At 38.3% G+C, this 17,761-nt stretch overlaps 3 protein-coding genes across 4 annotated transcripts; 2 read left to right on the top strand and 1 right to left on the bottom strand.

The window, feature by feature from the left end:
• The first annotated feature begins 1,591 nt into the window (after positions 1-1,591).
• LOC6050202 lies at positions 1,592-2,647 on the top strand. Its single transcript, XM_038248714.1, has one exon. The coding sequence runs from the start codon at positions 1,661-1,663 to the stop codon at positions 2,645-2,647; it is 987 nt and encodes a 328-aa protein (XP_038104642.1). The 5' UTR covers positions 1,592-1,660.
• A 3,427-nt stretch (positions 2,648-6,074) lies between these two features.
• Positions 6,075-15,927, bottom strand: LOC6050201 (histidine--tRNA ligase). 2 transcript variants are annotated; one of them, XM_038259035.1, is made up of 3 exons: positions 15,701-15,837; positions 7,840-8,115; positions 6,075-7,768 (listed from the first exon to the last, which is right to left on the bottom strand). In XM_038259035.1, the coding sequence occupies exons 2-3, from the start codon at positions 7,999-8,001 to the stop codon at positions 6,287-6,289; spliced, it is 1,644 nt and encodes a 547-aa protein (XP_038114963.1). In that variant the 5' UTR covers positions 8,002-8,115; positions 15,701-15,837; the 3' UTR covers positions 6,075-6,286. The 2 variants fall into 2 exon arrangements, with proteins under 2 accessions (XP_038114963.1, XP_001866846.2); XM_001866811.2 differs by lacking the exon at positions 7,840-8,115 and having other exon boundaries at positions 15,701-15,927.
• Positions 15,928-16,219: 292 nt separating this feature from the next.
• Positions 16,220-17,761, top strand: LOC6050200 (RING finger protein 141). Its single transcript, XM_001866810.2, has 2 exons — positions 16,220-16,544; positions 16,614-17,761. Exons 1-2 carry the CDS (start codon positions 16,387-16,389, stop codon positions 17,344-17,346), a joined length of 891 nt encoding a protein of 296 aa, XP_001866845.2. The 5' UTR covers positions 16,220-16,386; the 3' UTR covers positions 17,347-17,761.

Genomic DNA, 17,761 nt, shown 5'->3' with positions numbered 1-17,761 from the left:
TCTCAGCTTTTCATTTTTTGTTTTTTCAAAATATGCAAACATGGGTACTATTTTAAAAAAATTAATAACCACGATTATTTTTTTAAAAAAGTGACCTAAAAATGGCTATATCTTGAAAACGGTGCACTTGATCAAACTTTCACTAAAGAACTTTTTGATTGCAAACTCGATTTTACATCGAAAAATTAAGTTGAAAATTTTTTGCGACCAATATTTAGATTTTTTGAAAAAATCAGTATTAAGGGTACACAGCAGTCAAGGAAGTTGTTGTCTTCTTATTCCAAATTGGTCAAACTTACGAACCCAATCCTGAAAAAATCTGATTGTAAAAATAGTCAAACTTTGTTGTAAATAACTTTGAAGACAGTAATTTAGGGGATGAATAAAAAATCATATCGATAGTTCCCGTATTTTTGAAGATACTAAAATGTCTGTATCCGAAATCTGGGTGCAAAAGCTATGGTTGATGTGTACCGTTAATTCGAAAAATCATAAGTCGGTCAAAGATTTTTTGCACATTCTGGAAATTTCTGAATAGTTGGCATTTGATGCCCCTTAAAACATATATAAAAAGTGTTTTTTTTTTTTGCAAATCAAGTTTCAGTGACAAAAAGTGAAATTAAAAATTACCGAATTTTTTTACCGTGTATAATTTTTTTTTCATTGTAGTCCTTCTCCATACCTACAACTTTACCGAAGACACCAAACCGATCAAAAATTTCCTTCGAAAGATACAGATTTTTGAATTTTCATGCATCATTTTTGTATGTTCAGCTGCCAAATTTGTATGGAAAATTATAATTAAACTAATGATGCTAAATGGCTTTTTTGGGCATACCGAAGGCACCAAACAAGTTCCAGCCGGATTAAAAAATACAAAAAAAAATCGAATGACTGAATTCTCAGAGAATTGCTCTTTAGTAAATATTTTTTGTAAAATACTAAAATTTTCTAAATTCACAATATGAGAATTAAACGAAGTTATATATTGAATGGACCATTCAATGCAAATTTGGAAATTTTTAATATTTTACCAAAAAAATATTTAATAACTTGAAAAAGGCATAACAAATTTCGCTTCGTTAGATACCCATATTGCACATTATGAAATTTTGAGTATTTTCGAAAAGAAAATACGGGTTTGCATTGCTATAGTTTTCAGTAAATGTTTCAGTAAACTTTTCCCGATCCATTTAAATTTTAACTGAACTGAAAAAATAATCTACTGTTGATTATTTCTCCAAACGAAGACACATGAAGAGTTGAATCTCCGTCCGTCTCCAAATCTTTCAAAGCGCTAAACTAGTCCAGTTACCTGCTGATCTTCACCACAACATCTTCAAAACAACCCCCCAAACTAAAATCCGTAGCCTAATCGGTCATCGCACAACAAACCCAATACCCACTGAAGCGTGCAGCCTGAGTCACTTCTTCCCCGCTACGCAAATTAGTGCCAAAACACCCGCATGGTGTGGCTATTCGCGATCGACCTCTTCCTTCTGGAACTTCGCCGCAGGTTCATGGTTGAGTTGGTCACTTCACCTTTGGCGATCGTGAATCCCGTGTCGAATGCTGAATCGTCGTCGTCGTGACGGTGCAGGTCAAGATCGGCGCCTATAAATGTGCCCGGCGAGGTCGATCGGTACGTTCAGTAGCGAAGATGGTCTGGAAGCGTGCGGTGATCGTGGTTGGGATCTTGGCGGAGGTGATCGTGGCGTATCCGTACGCCAACGGGTATCCGTACAGTTCGTCGCCGGTGCTGGCGGCGGTCGTCGGGACGAAGGTCACCGTTGGTGGTTCGGCCAAGGGAGTGACTGGGGGTGTGAAGGACTTGCGGGACTTTCATCGGGATCACGTGTTCGAGGGTGGCGACAAGATCAACTCGGCGGCCGATGCGGTGCGTTACCACGCGTTGGACAATGTAGTGAACGGTCATCGCGTGGCGGACTCGTCCAAGGGGGGTTCGGTGGACAAGGTGAAGCACCTGGCCGGGGAGAACTTCGAGGCGGACAAGTCGCACAACCGGAAGCAGATCAAGTCGGGGTTCTCCAACTCGTACCACAAGGACGAAAACGGCAGCAAGAGTTCGTACTACGAGGACTCGGACGATCGCGGCGGCAAGCAGGTCTACGACAACCGGCACAACCTGCGCAACAACTACAACGATCACCTGTACAACAAGGAGCTGCGGAACGATCAACTGCGCGATCGGTACGACGATCGCTTCGGCGGAGTTGATCTTCGCGGAAGGGGAGACCTGCACCACCAGGCGGCCAGCGATCGCGGGAACCTGCACGACTACCGGGACGGATTCCACGCGGATCGCGACTACGATCAGCGATCGTACCACCACGAAGAACAACTTCCGCCGTTGGTGCCGGTGCGCAACTATGACGAGCTGTTCCAGCGGAAGAGCTTCTACGAGCCGAGGCCAATGTTTGCGACGGCACCGAGGGCGCCGATCACGGTGTACGAAGATCCGCGCGAGTACGCGTACCGGGATGAGTATCATTACTCGAGGCCGCGGCCGGAAGGAAGGTTGGCGGCGGCGGAGGATGGGTTCATGAGGAGGTTCGATCAGGATTTTGGCGACAGGACTAGGATTATATTTAGGCCGAGTCCGCTGCTGAATTATCGGAGATATTGAGGGGTTCGAAATTCTAAATGTGTGTGTTGATCATACCAGTATTTTATACCAAAAATAACATCATGTATCTTATTACAACAAATATAGCTTTGTAATGATAAGTTGGATACATATTAATAAAAATGACAGTAAATTATTTTAACAAATAAAACTTGTTTTTGTCGACTGCGAATTTGAAGAATTGAAGAAGATTCCTAGAGTTTTTTTAAGGTCCTATAAATATATGAAACACAATTAGGTTTTACGCCGACTCGGTTTTGAGGTTAGAAATTTGACAGCTTGGCTGCACTGTTTACATTTTTTGCACGTGTGTCTCTTTAAAAATGTGTGTGCGTGTGCGCTCGTGACGTCACGCTGTAAAACCTAATTAGGTTTTACGCCGACTCGATTTGGAGGTTAGAAAGGAGTGCACTGTCTACAAGGACTTAGCACAGTTCGATGTGGTCGTCGATTTTAATTAGGTTTTACACCGTGACGTCATTTGACAGCTCGTGTGCACTGTTTACACGGTCTTTGTCGATTGTCGACGAATTTCCCCGAACAAAATCGACGACCGCATCGAACTGTGCTAAGTCCTTGTAGACAGTGCACTCCTTTCTAACCTCCAAATCGAGTCGGCGTAAAACCTTATAGTTTTACGAATCATGTTTACCATTAGTTTAGCAAGAGAATTTCAAATAAGGGTGAAAACTGCTAACTGGGGCGATTAGGGACAATTGGGGTGAATAGGGATCCCCGGGACAATTATGCGTAGAAACACAGAAATCGGTTGAAAAATTTCAATCGCGTTTTTCTCAGTTGAACTTTTTTGAACATGGGACAATTATGCGTAGAACGGCAGAGCATAACTTCAAAAACAACTTCACTAAACTTTATCGTGGTGATTATTGCAATCGATCGTAATTTCTCGACTCACTCGATGGTAAGTCGTAATTTGTCGATAGTAGATTGAGATCATTCGATCGTAATTTCTCGATCTACCTACCATCGACAAATTACGACCGACGATCGATAAAATTTCGATATGGGTTCGAAGCTCGTTTTCGAAACTTTTTTTTTAATTCATGATTTTCAGAAATTTAAAAAAAATAAAAAAAAATCAAGAATTTCAAAAATTTAATTTTTTTTTTATTTCAAATATTTCAAAAATTAAAAAAAAATTAAAATTTTAAAAAGTATAAAAATTCCAAAAAATTAAAAAAATAAAAATTCTAAAAAATAAAAAAAAATCTTTCGTACCTTTAAATTAAATATGTTTGTTAAATTGTTCTTGACTTTATTATTTAGTATTTATTTACAATTTATTCAATTTTATTTTGATTCTCTTTTTAAAAAAATAAATAAAAAAACAGTTTTTTATTTTCGTAGTTTTAGATTTTTTTGAAATTTATATTTTTTTTTAAATTTCTGAAAATTTTTAAAATCCTAAAATCTCTGAAAATCTTGAAATTTTGGATAGTTTTTTAATTTTTGAATGTTTTGATTTTTTTTTTAATTTTTTTTAAATTTTTAAATTTTTTAAAATTTTTGAAAATCTTGAAATTTTTAAAATTTCTGAAGGTTTTTAAAAATCTTGAAATTTCTGAAAATCTTGATTTTTTTTAAATTTCTGAAATTTTTAATTTTTTTATATTTTTGAAATTTTTTAAAAAATTTTGAAGGCTTTGAAATTTTTGAAAATTTTTAAAATCTTGAAATTTCTATAAATCTTGAAATTTTGAAATAAATTTAAAATTTGTAAAACTTTTGATTTTTTTTTTAGATTTTTTTAATTTTGTTATTTTTTACATTAAAAAATGTTGAACTCAGAATATTTTTATAAAAATTTAGTTTAAACAAAAATATATTCAAAAAAAATGGTATTACAAATCGTAATTTGTCGATGGTAAGTCGTAATCTAACTTCCGAGAAATCTCGATCGTGAGTCGAGAAATTTCGATCGTAATATTTAGATCGAATGCAATAATCACCACGTATATTTTTAATAGGGACCCGAATAAGGACCAAATAAGCCAAACCGGGACAAAATTGTTCCCAGTTCTGGGATAATCGTGCGGAAAAAATGATTCTGAGTCGATGTGTATACGTGAAGGCATTTCTAGGAGGTGTATTAAAGAAGTTCAATTTTCGAGTGATTTTATCCAGCTTTTTAAGCGAAAATGGCGTTCGAATAGTGAACGCCCGAAATGTCAAAATCACACAGTGGTACCAACATTACGAAAAAAGTGTGCCATGGCATGACAGCCGCATTTTTTTTCTAATGTTGGTGCTACTGCGCGATTTTGACATTTCGGACGTTCAACATTCGAACGCCATCTTCGCTTAAAAACCTGGATAGCCTTTTATAGCCAGTGAAGGAGGTATAAGACTACGGCAAACAAACTCGCACTTTTTGACAGTTTGTCTGCGTTGTTAGTTTGCCAACATTTGTTTGCAAAAACGTCAGCTTTCATAAATTTTTCTTGTTTGCGAGTATGCCGCAAAAAGGTAAAAAAAAACTATGATTTGTGGAATAATGTAATATATGTCAAAGGAATTTAAATTTTAAGAAGTTTGCAATCGAATTTTTATTTTTTTATTTTTTTGAGGAGCTGATTTTTGTTATATTTATTTTTGGACTTAATTGATCGGACTATTTGCGATTAAAAGCTCCATAATTCCGGCAGATGACGCAAAGCATCGAAGAATGACGATTCAAATTTTCGCTGTTTGGTTATATAGGAATGCAAACTTAAAATTGTATTTACAGCTCTCAGAACAACTTTTTAGAAAAAATTTCAAGTAGCACGAGTGTAAACATTTTGCCCTCTATAAATCAAAGCAATAAAAAAGATTTAGAAAAAAAAATAATTTTGAAAAAAAAGTTTACAAAGGACCAGCTTGAATTTTTGCTCAAAAGTTGTTTTGAACGCTGGAATTTAACAAAACAGAATTCGCATACATAACCTCAAAGGGCGGAAATTTCAATCGACATTCTTCGCTCTGTTCTGCTACTGTAGGACAGAAAAGAAGGCGAACATTTTTTTTTTTTTGTCAAAATTCCTAGCCTCATAGTTTTGTCGCGAGTTGCTTTTCTCCTTTATTATATACGCGGTAGGGTGTTCCCTTGGTCGTTCGCTGAGAGTTGTGGATTGCCTGATTTCTCGTCGCTCCTCAGTGACGTGATGGGGGGCAAGGGCGTCTATGCAAAGTGTCCCTACACCCGCTACAATTTTCCGGTGCTTGGGGAAGGAAAACGGAATTATTTTTATTCTTAGCACCGGTATTTGTAACACTAAAATTCGTGCAAAAAAAACTTGGAGTAAAAGATGATCGAATTGTTCACCTAGCGATCACGTTCGATTCCAGGACCAAGTTGCCTGCGAGTATGGAGGTCTTATATACATACCCCCCAGGAATTTCTTTCGAAAGCGAAACGCACAAAACCCCGATTGCTTCAAAAGCTATTTGCTGTATTCTTCGAAAAAAAACACGATTCGCGAGCATGCGTCTTACCCTAAGTCGCTACATGGTTCCACTATTGCTGGATAAAGGTGAATAAAATGGAATTGAAATGATACGCAACGAAAAAAAATCAAGCAGATGAACATAACTTTTTTAATATGCAAAGTTTCACTGGAACAAGAACTAAAGAAATGCTCAAACGGTCAACCGCTTCCGCAGCTCCTCGGCCAACCCATCCACGGCGATCTCCTCCTCCTTGCGGCTGGTAATCTCGCGCAGCTTGACCACACCCCGCGCCAACTCCCCGTCCCCGAGCACGATCGCGTACGGAATTTGGTTCTCCTCGCAGTACTGCAGCTGGGCCAGCAACTTTGGGTTCTGCTTGTACGAGTGTTCCGCCTTGAAGCCGGCGTCCCACAGCTTGCCCAGCAGCTCCATCCGCTTCAGGTGCAGCCCCTTGTGGGCGGACGCGACGTACACCTGGATTTCGGTGGTGCGGATCTTCTCCTGCTGCGCTTTTGCTTCGAGGATCGAGAAGATGCGTTCGACGCCGATCGAAACGCCAACGCAGGGGACCTGTTTGCGCTTGGGGTTGAACATGCCGACCAGGTTGTCGTAGCGGCCACCGCCGGCCACGGAACCCACGCTGACCTCCTCCTCCTGCTGCTTGGCCTTGGATTTGGTGCCGTTGGTTTTGGGGGCGGGCGCGGCCGGGGCGGGTTCCGACTTGAGGACCGCCTCGTAGATCACTCCGGTGTAGTAATCGAGGCCACGGGCCAGACTGAGGTCGAAGATGATCTGGTCCTGGAGACCGAACACTGCGCAGTACTGGAGCAGTAGTCGCATGTCTTCGATTCCTTCGACGGCGGATTTGATGTTCTTGAGGTTCTCGTCGGCGGCCAGTTTGTCAACGAGGTCAACGCCGCCGCTCAGGCGGACAAACTCCCCGATCTTGTCGGCGATCGCGCCGTCCAGTCCCTTCTCGTCGATCATCTCCTTGCGGACCTCGTCCCACGGAGTTTTGTCCAGCTTGTCAACCGAGGAGCAGATCGTGCGGAACTTGTCCGCGGGGACGCCGCACGCCTCGAACATCCCGTCCAGCAGCTTCCGGTGGTTCAGCTTGACCACAAACTCGCCAATGTCCAGCTCTGCCAAGATCTCCGCCACCACCTTGACGCACTCGGCGTCCGGCAGCATCGGATCGTACGTCCCCGCAATGTCAAAATCGCACTGGTAAAACTCCCGATAGCGGCCCTTCGTCATGGCCGGATTGTCCCGCCGGTACACCTTCGCAATGTGGTACCGCCGGATGTTGAACACATTGCCCATGCCAACGAACCGCGCAAACGGCACCGTCAGATCGTACCGCAACGCCAGGATCTCCCCGCCCTGGTCCTTCAAGTCGTAAATCAGCTTGCTGTCCTCGCCGTACTTCCCCGTCAGCACCTCCTTCAGCTCAAAGACCGGCGTGTCGATCGTCTCCGCGCCGTGCTTCTTGAACACCGCGATCACCTTGTCGAAGATCCGCTGCCGCAGCGCCATCGATTCCGGCCCATAGTCGCGCGTGCCCTTCGGCGTCTTCAGCGTTATGTTCTTGTTGCCGGGTTCTGCACCGCCCCCGTCCAGTCCCTGCAGCTTGGCCTTGAGGGCCAACAGCTTCGCGACCTCCTCATCGATCTGCAACGAGAAAAGATAAAGAGACAAATTTCAGTACGATCAACCCGTCAAGAAGTGGACCACGCGCGCACCTGTGCAAGTTGGCGGTCGTCGGTCGCGATTGTGGCCACTTTCGCCGAGTGGAAGCAGAAGCGACAGTTGCTGTGTTGTGCGGTGATCGCCGCTGAAGATCGGCGGTGGACGGCGGTTTTGAGGAGCGTCGCGACGCCAACTCGCAGTTGGCGCAAAAGCATGGTTGAGTAAGTGTTTTTCTACTTCTCCTTCGTTTCTGTGGTTGATTCGAGGTTTATTTCTTTGCCAAAAAGTTTATTGACCTGGTGCGTTTTGTGTGGTGGCTTTTTGGATTACTGCAACGTATCGTCATCATCGTCGGATTGAGGATAACGAATCGAGAAATAATTAATAAGGAAGTAGAGACAAGCAACACAGGGCATGCTGACTATTAAGTACTACAAGACAAGCTTGGACAAACAAACAGTAGTTACTATTGAGAAGTGGGAGGAAGTCGGATCGAGCACCGGTTCTGTGAGCGAAATGGCCAAAGTAAACACCTTTTTTCCAATATTTCCTATTAATTACTCTAAAAGTTCCCAATTTCACAGTAATTAAAATATTCGGTGTCTTTTCGCAGCTGATCTGTACTGTGCTGTGCGCATGGTCCCGCTTGCTGAGATTGATTTGTTTTTCTGACTAATAGGCCCCCAAAACCAAAGCTAAAAACTCTATTCGCCACCTACATTCGAGTAGGAGAACTTTGGTGCAAGGTTTTGCGCGATAAGTGCAAAGGGGAGTGAAAACTATTCTAATTTTTTTTAAAAGAAAATTGATCTTTTGGAATAAAATAAAGTTAACAGGAGGTAAGAAATAAAAAGTTCTATCGACTGACTTTTTGATTTTTTCGCTAAGTTGCCTTTTTCATTGAAAATTCTGAGATCCGGATTGAAAACGCGAGAATGAGGTTAAATTGATAATTTTGAAAATCAATCCAATTATAATTTTTCAAGCAGATCTTTGCTTTTATGGTAGAAGTGACTTTAAAAAATAATTGTCCACTTGAATAATCTACATTCTCAATTGATTAGTTATGTTTTGGTTGATTAAAACATTCCCTTATTTTGAATCAGATAATGAACAGGTTAAATCGACCATCACAAAAATATTTTCGTTTATATCAATTAAGCTATTTATTTCTTACCTGAAAATGGTATAATTTGCTTTTAATGTCGATTTTATGATGAAATAAAACAATTTCAAATTTCAAACCAATTGGGTCCTAAAATGAAGCTTAGATTGCTGATATTATTGTTTACAGCGATAAAGCTTATTTTTCTGAGTAAAATTACCCTTTGTACGACCACAAAAAGTTTAAAATGGTTTTTTAAAGCAATTTTGAAAAATTAACCTCGTGGTCCTTCTTGACAGAAAAGCTCCTACTTGACAGCTCGTTCCAAGAGGACCATAGTTGATCCATCGAAAAAATGTTGTCTTGTAAAATTTTTTGTTTGCATTAAAATGAAAAAAAGTGATCAGAAATAGTTTTTAATCGTGTTTTTTACCGTTGTACATAAAAATTGACATAGGGCTTTAGTACCCAATTTACTCGCTGTAGTCTTATAATGAAAACATCACCCCAAGTTTGAGCGCCCTCTAGTGGGGGTTAATTTTGACGTTTGATTGCCTATTGCCAAGCGACAGCACGGGCACCTGTCAAAACAAACAACACGCATAAAACGAGGGACTTGATTTGGCGCCGTACGAGGGATGCACTCCACACACAAATATTGCATTTTTTTAGTAACCAAGAAAAAACAAATTTAGGTAATTTACAGCTTGTACCTTACTTATGGTGACACTGATTTGATGATTTAATTTACGTTGGTATCGAAATTTGTGAGGAAATTCCGATTGTAATAAAATTATAAAATTGCAAAATTAAATTAATTTTGTTCATTTAATGAACAAAATTAAACTAATTTAGTTTTTTTTTTTTGAATAAAATTGAAATTTTCTCGCAAGCTTCGATAGATTTTATATATATTTTGCTGTAAAAAGTGTAGCGAGCAGTAGAAATAAAGATCGCGTATACCTTCGTCAAAGTTTTATTCGAGAGCAGAGTGAATATATTTGACAGAACCGCAAACCGCACGCTAAATGGCAGTTTACTCATTTCGACGGTAACATTTCAAAAGGCATCATGTACACTTTGACACTTTCTGGGTTATTGCATATTCTGAAAGTACTCCTAATAAGCTACCTCTCCACCAAAAATGAGCAAAAGTTACTTCAGTAAAGTCTGTTTAATCATGATTTTAAATAAAGTAACATAAACAAAATATCTGCCATCAGCAGTCCCTGTTTATATAGCCCTGTCAACCTGTCAAACAAAAGGCTACATAAACCTCGTGACGAAAAAAAAGCAACATGAAAAAAGCGCCATGTACATTTGGTGAAGAAAAACGAATCATAGCAAAGCGCCCCCCTCAGTGACAGCAGGGTGATATCGACGTTGGTGATTTCAAACGAAGTTATGTTTGTTTTTCTCAAATAAAATTACGGAAATAATGTTTTATTGAATTTGGATGATCAAGTACACTAGCGTGCCCAGCTCTTTGAGGAAGGTGGGGCAATAATATGGAAGTTTTGAAAAATACGTCATTTGTGGACACCCCCTGACCAAATGTAGAACAAATTTCTGAGGATGGTGGGGCAGTTGCCCCATGTTGCCCCACCCTGTGCACGCTAGTGATCAAGTATCAATAAAAGCAACGTTTTTCATCGTTTGTTATCATTAGAACATCTTATTTTGCTTTTATATTCAAATGGGAATTGAAAATGGATGCTCAACATTCAAATGCGTTTTTCTCAAAACGCATGGTTTATACATGATGCTTTTTGAAATGTTGGCGTCGATTTCTCTTATTTTCTAACCTGCCACAGACAAGTGGGCAATACAATTTGGCAGCTTTCCATACAAAAATTGTATGCAAAGATTCAAAAATCTGTGTCTCGTTATTTGCTAAATTTTGTTAGAATTTTTTTTTTCAAACTGAGATTTTTTTTCTGAAAGCTGGGCAAATGTCCATATTTTTTACCTAGAACCTGTTTTGGACCCAAGTGGTGGTAACGGTGATTTCCTCAATTTTAGAACTTTTTCTCGTGATCGTTCGCTTGAAGAACATTCTTCACTGCCAAAATTTTAGCACTTCAGTCAAAGTTAATTACATTGAATTTGATGTATGAGCAAAATTCAAAACGCGTTTTCATTTTTCGTTTTACAGTAGTTGTTCGGTAAATGGGCTGAGAACGTTGCCCAGTCACCGAATGTTGCTCGTTAACTGGGCTGAACAAAAAATAACGAGGGGACCACCGAAGTACAATATTTTCCAGATGAAATCTAAAAACAAAAGTTACTCAAATTTATTTACAATGCTTACTTTTCATTTACTTTAATTGACGTTGAAATTAAAAAAAAAGTTTGAAAAAAGTATGTTTATTTATTGAATATGATTTTTGCATCCATTAACCCCTCGGTCATTTTGGTTTGTTTTGGTTTTTTGACGTTTGTCTGCTTTTTAACTAGGCTACGGCCCAGTTATCGAGCGCCCAGTTAAACAACGCCCAGTTACCGAACAACTACTGTACTTAACATTTCAGAATTGGCTCCAAATTGGGGCCATAAGTAACCCAACCCAACAGCTTAGAACGGTTTCCCAACTTGCGTGTACGTGTGTTTTTTTTAATTTTTAAATCCCTTTATTCATATTGCTTTATTTTTTGAATTTTTTTTTTCAAAGATTTAAGTTTATAGTTTTTTTTTAATTTTTAATTGATTTTTTTACCTTCTAATTTTTTAATCTCAAGATTTCTTTTTATGATTTTTTTATTTTATTTTTTCAATTTTTAAGGTTTTTTTTTTCATTTTCGAATATTTTAATTCCAATGTCTCTATTTTCTACACCTGAGTTTTGAAATTGTTGATTTTTCAAACTTTGAAATGATCGCGTTTTTAAGTTTCTAAATTTCTGTAGGTTTTTGAATTTTTAAATAAATTCATTTAATTTATAAACTTTGGATGATTTTTTTCAGTTAAGAGGCAGTATTTGTAAATTCTGCTTCTGTGAAATTTTCCGAGGATTCCGAAAATGACAAGGTTGAGACCAAAAAGTGTCGCTATGGGAGCCTACAGGGCAAAAACTAACGTTGTAAAAAGTTTGTTGTAGAAAAATCGAAAAACTATGAGAAAAACTGCGATTGGCCAAAAAGTTAATACCGCAGGCTTATAGTCCATGAAATTACCTATCTTTTGACCTATGGAAGTATGAGTGTTGGAGGCTGTTGCAAAAAGATATTAAGGTTTTAAAAAAATAAATTTTCAACAGTAATTTGCAAAAGCTATGAGAAAAAGTCAAACCGATCCTGGATGTCTATGGCCCATTTTGAAGTGCTTCGAAAGACCTTTCAAATGCATCTACGAGAGTTGGAATTGATAAAGTTTTACGGAAATGCGAGCAATTTTAAGATTTTTTAGGTTTTTTGGACCTCAAACTTCGAAGCCCGTTTTACCCCACATCCCTTTGTCGTAGAGGGCTTATATTTTGCATGAGTTCATCTCATGTATCGAGGTTTTTAAGCGAATATGGCGTTCGAATGGTGAACGCCCGAAATGTCAAAATCACGCAGTGGTACCAACATTACGAAAAAAGTGTGCCATGGCATGACAGCCACATGTTTTTTCTAATGTTGGTGCTACTGCGCGATTTTGACATTTCGGGCGTTCACCATTCGAACGCCATCTTCGCTTAAAAACCTGGATAGACAAACAAACGCTGAAAGTTTCATCCAAATCGGCCGATACGACCTGTTACACATTGGTGAAAAACTCGCTCTTAAACTTTATTGTTTATTTTTTTTTTAAACCTCCTTAATTTTATATCTGAGATTTCTAAAAAATTTCATATTTTTTATTTTTGCATTTTTCAGTTTTTTTTTCAATTATTAAATTTTTGGAATTTTGATTATTTGTATTTTTAAACTAGTTTTCTTCACCTGAATTTTAAAATAGTAGATTTTTCATTTAAATAGTTCTGAATGTTTCAAATATTATTTCAATTTTGAGTTTTTTTTCGAATTTCGAAATGATTGTGTTTTTGAGTTTTGGAGTTTCTAAATTTCTGTGTGTTTTTTTGAATTTGTAAATAAATTCATTAAGTTTATAAATTTTAGATGATTTTTTTAAATTAAATTTTGTTGTTTTGAATTTTTTAGGCTCTTATTTTTTATATCTGAGATTTCCAGTTTTTTTCTCAGTTTTTTTTATTTTTGCATTTCTGAGTTTTTTGTTCACTTATTTTAATTTTGTGGAATTTTAAATATTTGTATTTTTAACTATTTTTTTTATTTCTGAGTTGCAAATATTTCGAATATAGATTTTTGGAAATTAAATCAATGTTTTTTATGTTTTTATTAGGCTGGTTTTTATTCAAAGTTTTATTTTCTTAAACACCCAATTTATTAAATTTTCGATTTTCTTTTACATTTTTAAATTGTTTTTTTTTTTTAATTTCCAGATTTCTGAATATTTTGAATTTTGATAATTTTCATTTGAGTTTTTCGAATTTAGTTTTTTTAAGTTAATATTTTTTTTGTGTTTTTGGAGTTTATATATTTTCGATATTTTTAAAATTTTGAATACTCGTACTTTTACTTTTTGCGAATGTTGCGCCATTTTAATTTGTTTTTATTATTGATTTTTTTTTCTTTCAAAATTCCTAAAAAAACTTTTTTTATTTTGTATGTAATTTTTAAATACATTTGGTTATTTTTTAATGTTTGAACCACATTATTTTGAATTTTATGATTTCTATTTTATATTTTTATGCATTTTAAGAATAGTATTAAGATCCTTTTTTTCTAATTTTCCAAAAAAATAAATTTTGGTAAAAAAATCTTTGGAATTTTTGGATTGTAGACTTTTGTAGACTTACGTGGTGATTATTGCATTCGATCGTAATTTCTCGACTCACGATCGAGATTTCTCTATCGTAATATTACGATCGTAATTTGTCGATAGTAGATTGAGATCATTCGATCGTAATTTCTCGATCTATCATTGACAATTTACGACTAACGATCGAGAAAATCTCGATATGTGTTTTAAAAAATTTAAGTGTACAAAAATTTAAAAAAATCAAAAATTTCAAAATTTTAAAAAAATTCAAAAATTTCAAAAAATTTCTTAATTTTAAAATTTTCCAGAAATTTAAAAATTTCAAAGTTTTTAAAAGTTTCACGAATTTTCAAAAAATTTAAAAATTTTAAAATTTATAAAATTTTAAAAATTTCAAAAATTTAAAAAAAAATATTAATTTTTATAAATGTTTGAAATTGAAATTCCGTTTAAAAAAAAATATTCAAAAAAAGGTATTACAAATAACGATCATAATTTCTCGATCCACAATTCTTCGAATTCTCAACAGTAAAATTACGATCATAATATTACGATCGTATGCAATAATCACCACGTTAATGTTTCGAATAATGATTATTTAAATTTTTATATTATTTTTATGTTTGTGTTTCTGAGTTGATTAGTTTTATTTTTTAATTTTGCATTGTCGTGTTTTTTTTTTTGTTTTGAAATTTTGAAATGATTTGCCATTTTTCAATTTTAAGATTTTTAATTTTTACCCAAATCTCTGAATCTTTGAAATTTTATTTTTGATTTAAATATTTTTTTATGTTTATTAAACGTTGTAAACATTCTTAAGTTTATAATTACATTGTTTTTTTTTTTTAAATTTTTGAACACCTTTATTTGTAACTTTGTGATTTTTATATTTAGCATACTGGATTTATGGAAATATATGATTTTTTTTTATTTCAGAATTTCTGAATGTTTTTAAATTTAATATTTTTTTTTTGCCAGAAAACTAAGTGATTATTTTTATGGCAGTTTCCTCTGTTTTTATTTATTGTGAGCAAAAAACAAAATCCACGTTCATAGTTGAGCCCTGAAAAGTTGATTATCAAGAAAAAAAAAGAATTCCGCTTCCGAATGCTTTTAAAAAATCTGAAATTCGATGAAACAAGATTTTTTTTGACGGATTGCTAATTTATGTAGCATTGATTTCATCAAAATTCTCTGTTCAGTACAATTTTAAGAATTATCTAATGTTTTCATCAAAATACACAATTTCTGTTTACAGCTAGGTTACTTTCTGTTTTAAGAGCAAACTTAGAAATCCAGTGGCTAAATAACAAAGTGCGCAATTTTTATATCTTTCATCATCCATTCGTTCGGAGTTCGGACAATAGAAGGCCACCATTCTAATACGTCCCTGTGCTAAATATGATGCAATTGCCCGGGAGTTGTGCAATTTTCTTAGAACTTTTTAGGTTTTTTCTTTTCTCAATCGCAAATTTGAGGTAAATCACGCATCAATGAATGAACAGTTTTAAAACTCCTCTCAAAAGGTAGTTCACCCTGAATTATTTGTCCCGTTCAATGTCCCCTTGCCGAATTGTTGCCAATTGCAATCGTTCCTTCTTTTATTCTGTGATCCAGTTTTCAAGCCTCCAACAACCGAAACTCATTATTTTTCTCTCTTTTCCTAGCGCGAGAAACTGCAGAACAAAGCGCAGCTGACGCTTAAAGTTACTTCACGGTGAAAGCCATAACCGTTGAAATTGTGCAGTGCGGTGGACCACTTCCCTGGCCAAAACCCTCCTCCACCTTCATCTCTAGTTGGGGAGAGGAAGGTTGCTTGAAAAGTGAAGGTGAACCACATTCAAACTAGCCCAGCTGGTTTCCTCTCTCTCTCGCTGCTTTACGTGACGTCGTGAGGCTTGTCAAACTGGGGGCTCGTCGGCGGTGGACCACGCGGCAGCATTCCGGAATCGACCTCCACCTCAAGCAGGCAAAAAAAAACTAACCTTCGATTTGTCCTCCTTGGCGGCCTTCAGCTTCCGGACGACGTCCCCCTGGGCGGTGATTTCGGCCTGGATGGACTCCTTGTCGGTCATTCCTAGTGCTGTGGAAACGGTGGTCGAATTTCACAATCCGGGCGGCCACTTGGAATCGATTTTGCGTGCTCGCAAAGCCACGAAGCCGCAAACACCTGGCAGGAGCAGGAGGACCACACGCGACAAAAGTCAAAACACGAATGACAGTCAGTCAAAGAAGTTCGCAGCTGACAGCATCACAAAGTGGGGTGCGTTCGCGGAGCTGCGCAAGCTTTGCGTGACTTGCTCAAAAGGTGCAATTTTCGGGCGGGGAAAAGTATTGCAACTCGCACGTGGCGCTTTGAGGTTATGTTTGAAAGATTTCCGGTTTGGGCTAAACTTTCAAAGTAAACCGACTTTTCTTTCAAAAATATGATTCATTTGCATAGAAATTGACTCCGGGAAGACAATACTGCAAATAAATGAACTCAAACCAGCAGCAAAAACAAAAAAACCCAAACAAGTTTTGAAGTTTAAGGCCGACCTTCGTCTAATACGTAGCAGGTAATCCGAAACCACCAATCACGCTGAGAATTTTTCCTGCTATCAGTCTGTTTGCAAATTAGTCATCGTCGAGAACGCCACCGCGTTATCGCGGTCGCCCAAGCTTTGTCGCGATGGGCCAGCAGGTTAGCAGCCTTCCCCAGAAGATCCTGCCGTGCGACACGGTCGACTCGCTGCAGTTCGAGATCAAAAAGCAGGCCCAGATCTTCTCGGAAATCGGCAGCCTCAGCTACGAGGACTTCCAGAAGTGTCTCGCCGATTTGAACAGCCTGTGAGTGTAGTCCCACGCCATTAGGCTCAAATAGGCACAATATTTAACCAAATCTCACCCGCCCCACAGGTCGCGCAAATGCCTCGACCCCAGCGGAAAGCAGCTCGTGTTCGCCGTCAAGCGCGGCACCGACAGCAGCGTCCTCTGGAAGGGCACGGTGCGCATCGCCTGCGTCAAGATCGACCCGTCCACCAAAAAGATCGAGTGCTACAAGCTGCTCAACCTCAAGCAATTCCTCCAAGTGTTCCGCACCTTCCAAACCAACCTGCACGCGATGGTCACCGTCGAAACGCAACGCATCCGCAGCGCCACCAACAGCCCCACCCACTCTTCGACGACCACCTCCACCGGTGGTCCCAACAGCGGCGCCTCCAGCTGTGCCGGCTCCTTCGACAAGCCCGACCTGGGCGCTAGTCCCACGTCCCAAAGCTCACCCCAACCCCCCTTCCCCCTCTTTCCCCCCAACCCGACCGCATCGATCCTGATGGAACACGTCAACAACATCGCCTCGGGCGGATCGGTCGGCGGCTCCAGCTTTTCAGACCTGTCGGGCGCCGCCGAACCGGACTGCAACGAGTGCTGCATCTGTCTGGAGCGGAAACCGGAAGTGTCGCTGCCGTGCGCGCACAGCTACTGCACACCCTGCATCGAGCAGTGGAACATCCACCAGAAAAAGTGTCCCATCTGCGACGAGGAGCTGGCCAGCACCGACGACACCTGGGTGCTGTCGGAGATGCCGGAGGCGGAGGAAATCAGCGAGGAGATTTGCGCCACGCTGATGAAGCTGTCCGTGGATAAGTAGGCCGCGGTTTGATGGGGCGGATAATCAGTTTCACAACCGAAAAAAAAACGATCTCTAGATCATCCCGTTGATTGGCTGTTTGGTAGTTGGTAGAAATAAGAATTTTGACAAAGGATGGCTGAAAAAAAAGGTCGTTTCTGAAATTGTTGTTTGAGCATCGGAAGCTGTGAGGATGAGTTTTATTCTATTGTGTGGTACTTATGGATTTTTAATAGATGATTCCTCGCAGTTTGGGCCAGATTGGTAGCAGCAAGCAAACAAACATGTAAGCTGGTAAGAATACAAAAATCTGTAATAAATGTTATGACTATTATATTCCATTAAATATATTACGCCTACCGTTATGATATTGTAATGTCACCTATTAGTACATATATTTGAACATACTTTGAAATAAATATTTGCCTAAAAGAAA

Source organism: Culex quinquefasciatus, chromosome 1 (assembly GCF_015732765.1).
Source record: "Culex quinquefasciatus strain JHB chromosome 1, VPISU_Cqui_1.0_pri_paternal, whole genome shotgun sequence".
NCBI classification, from domain to species: domain Eukaryota; kingdom Metazoa; phylum Arthropoda; class Insecta; order Diptera; family Culicidae; genus Culex; species Culex quinquefasciatus.
This window is presented reverse-complemented; position numbering and strand designations above follow the sequence as displayed.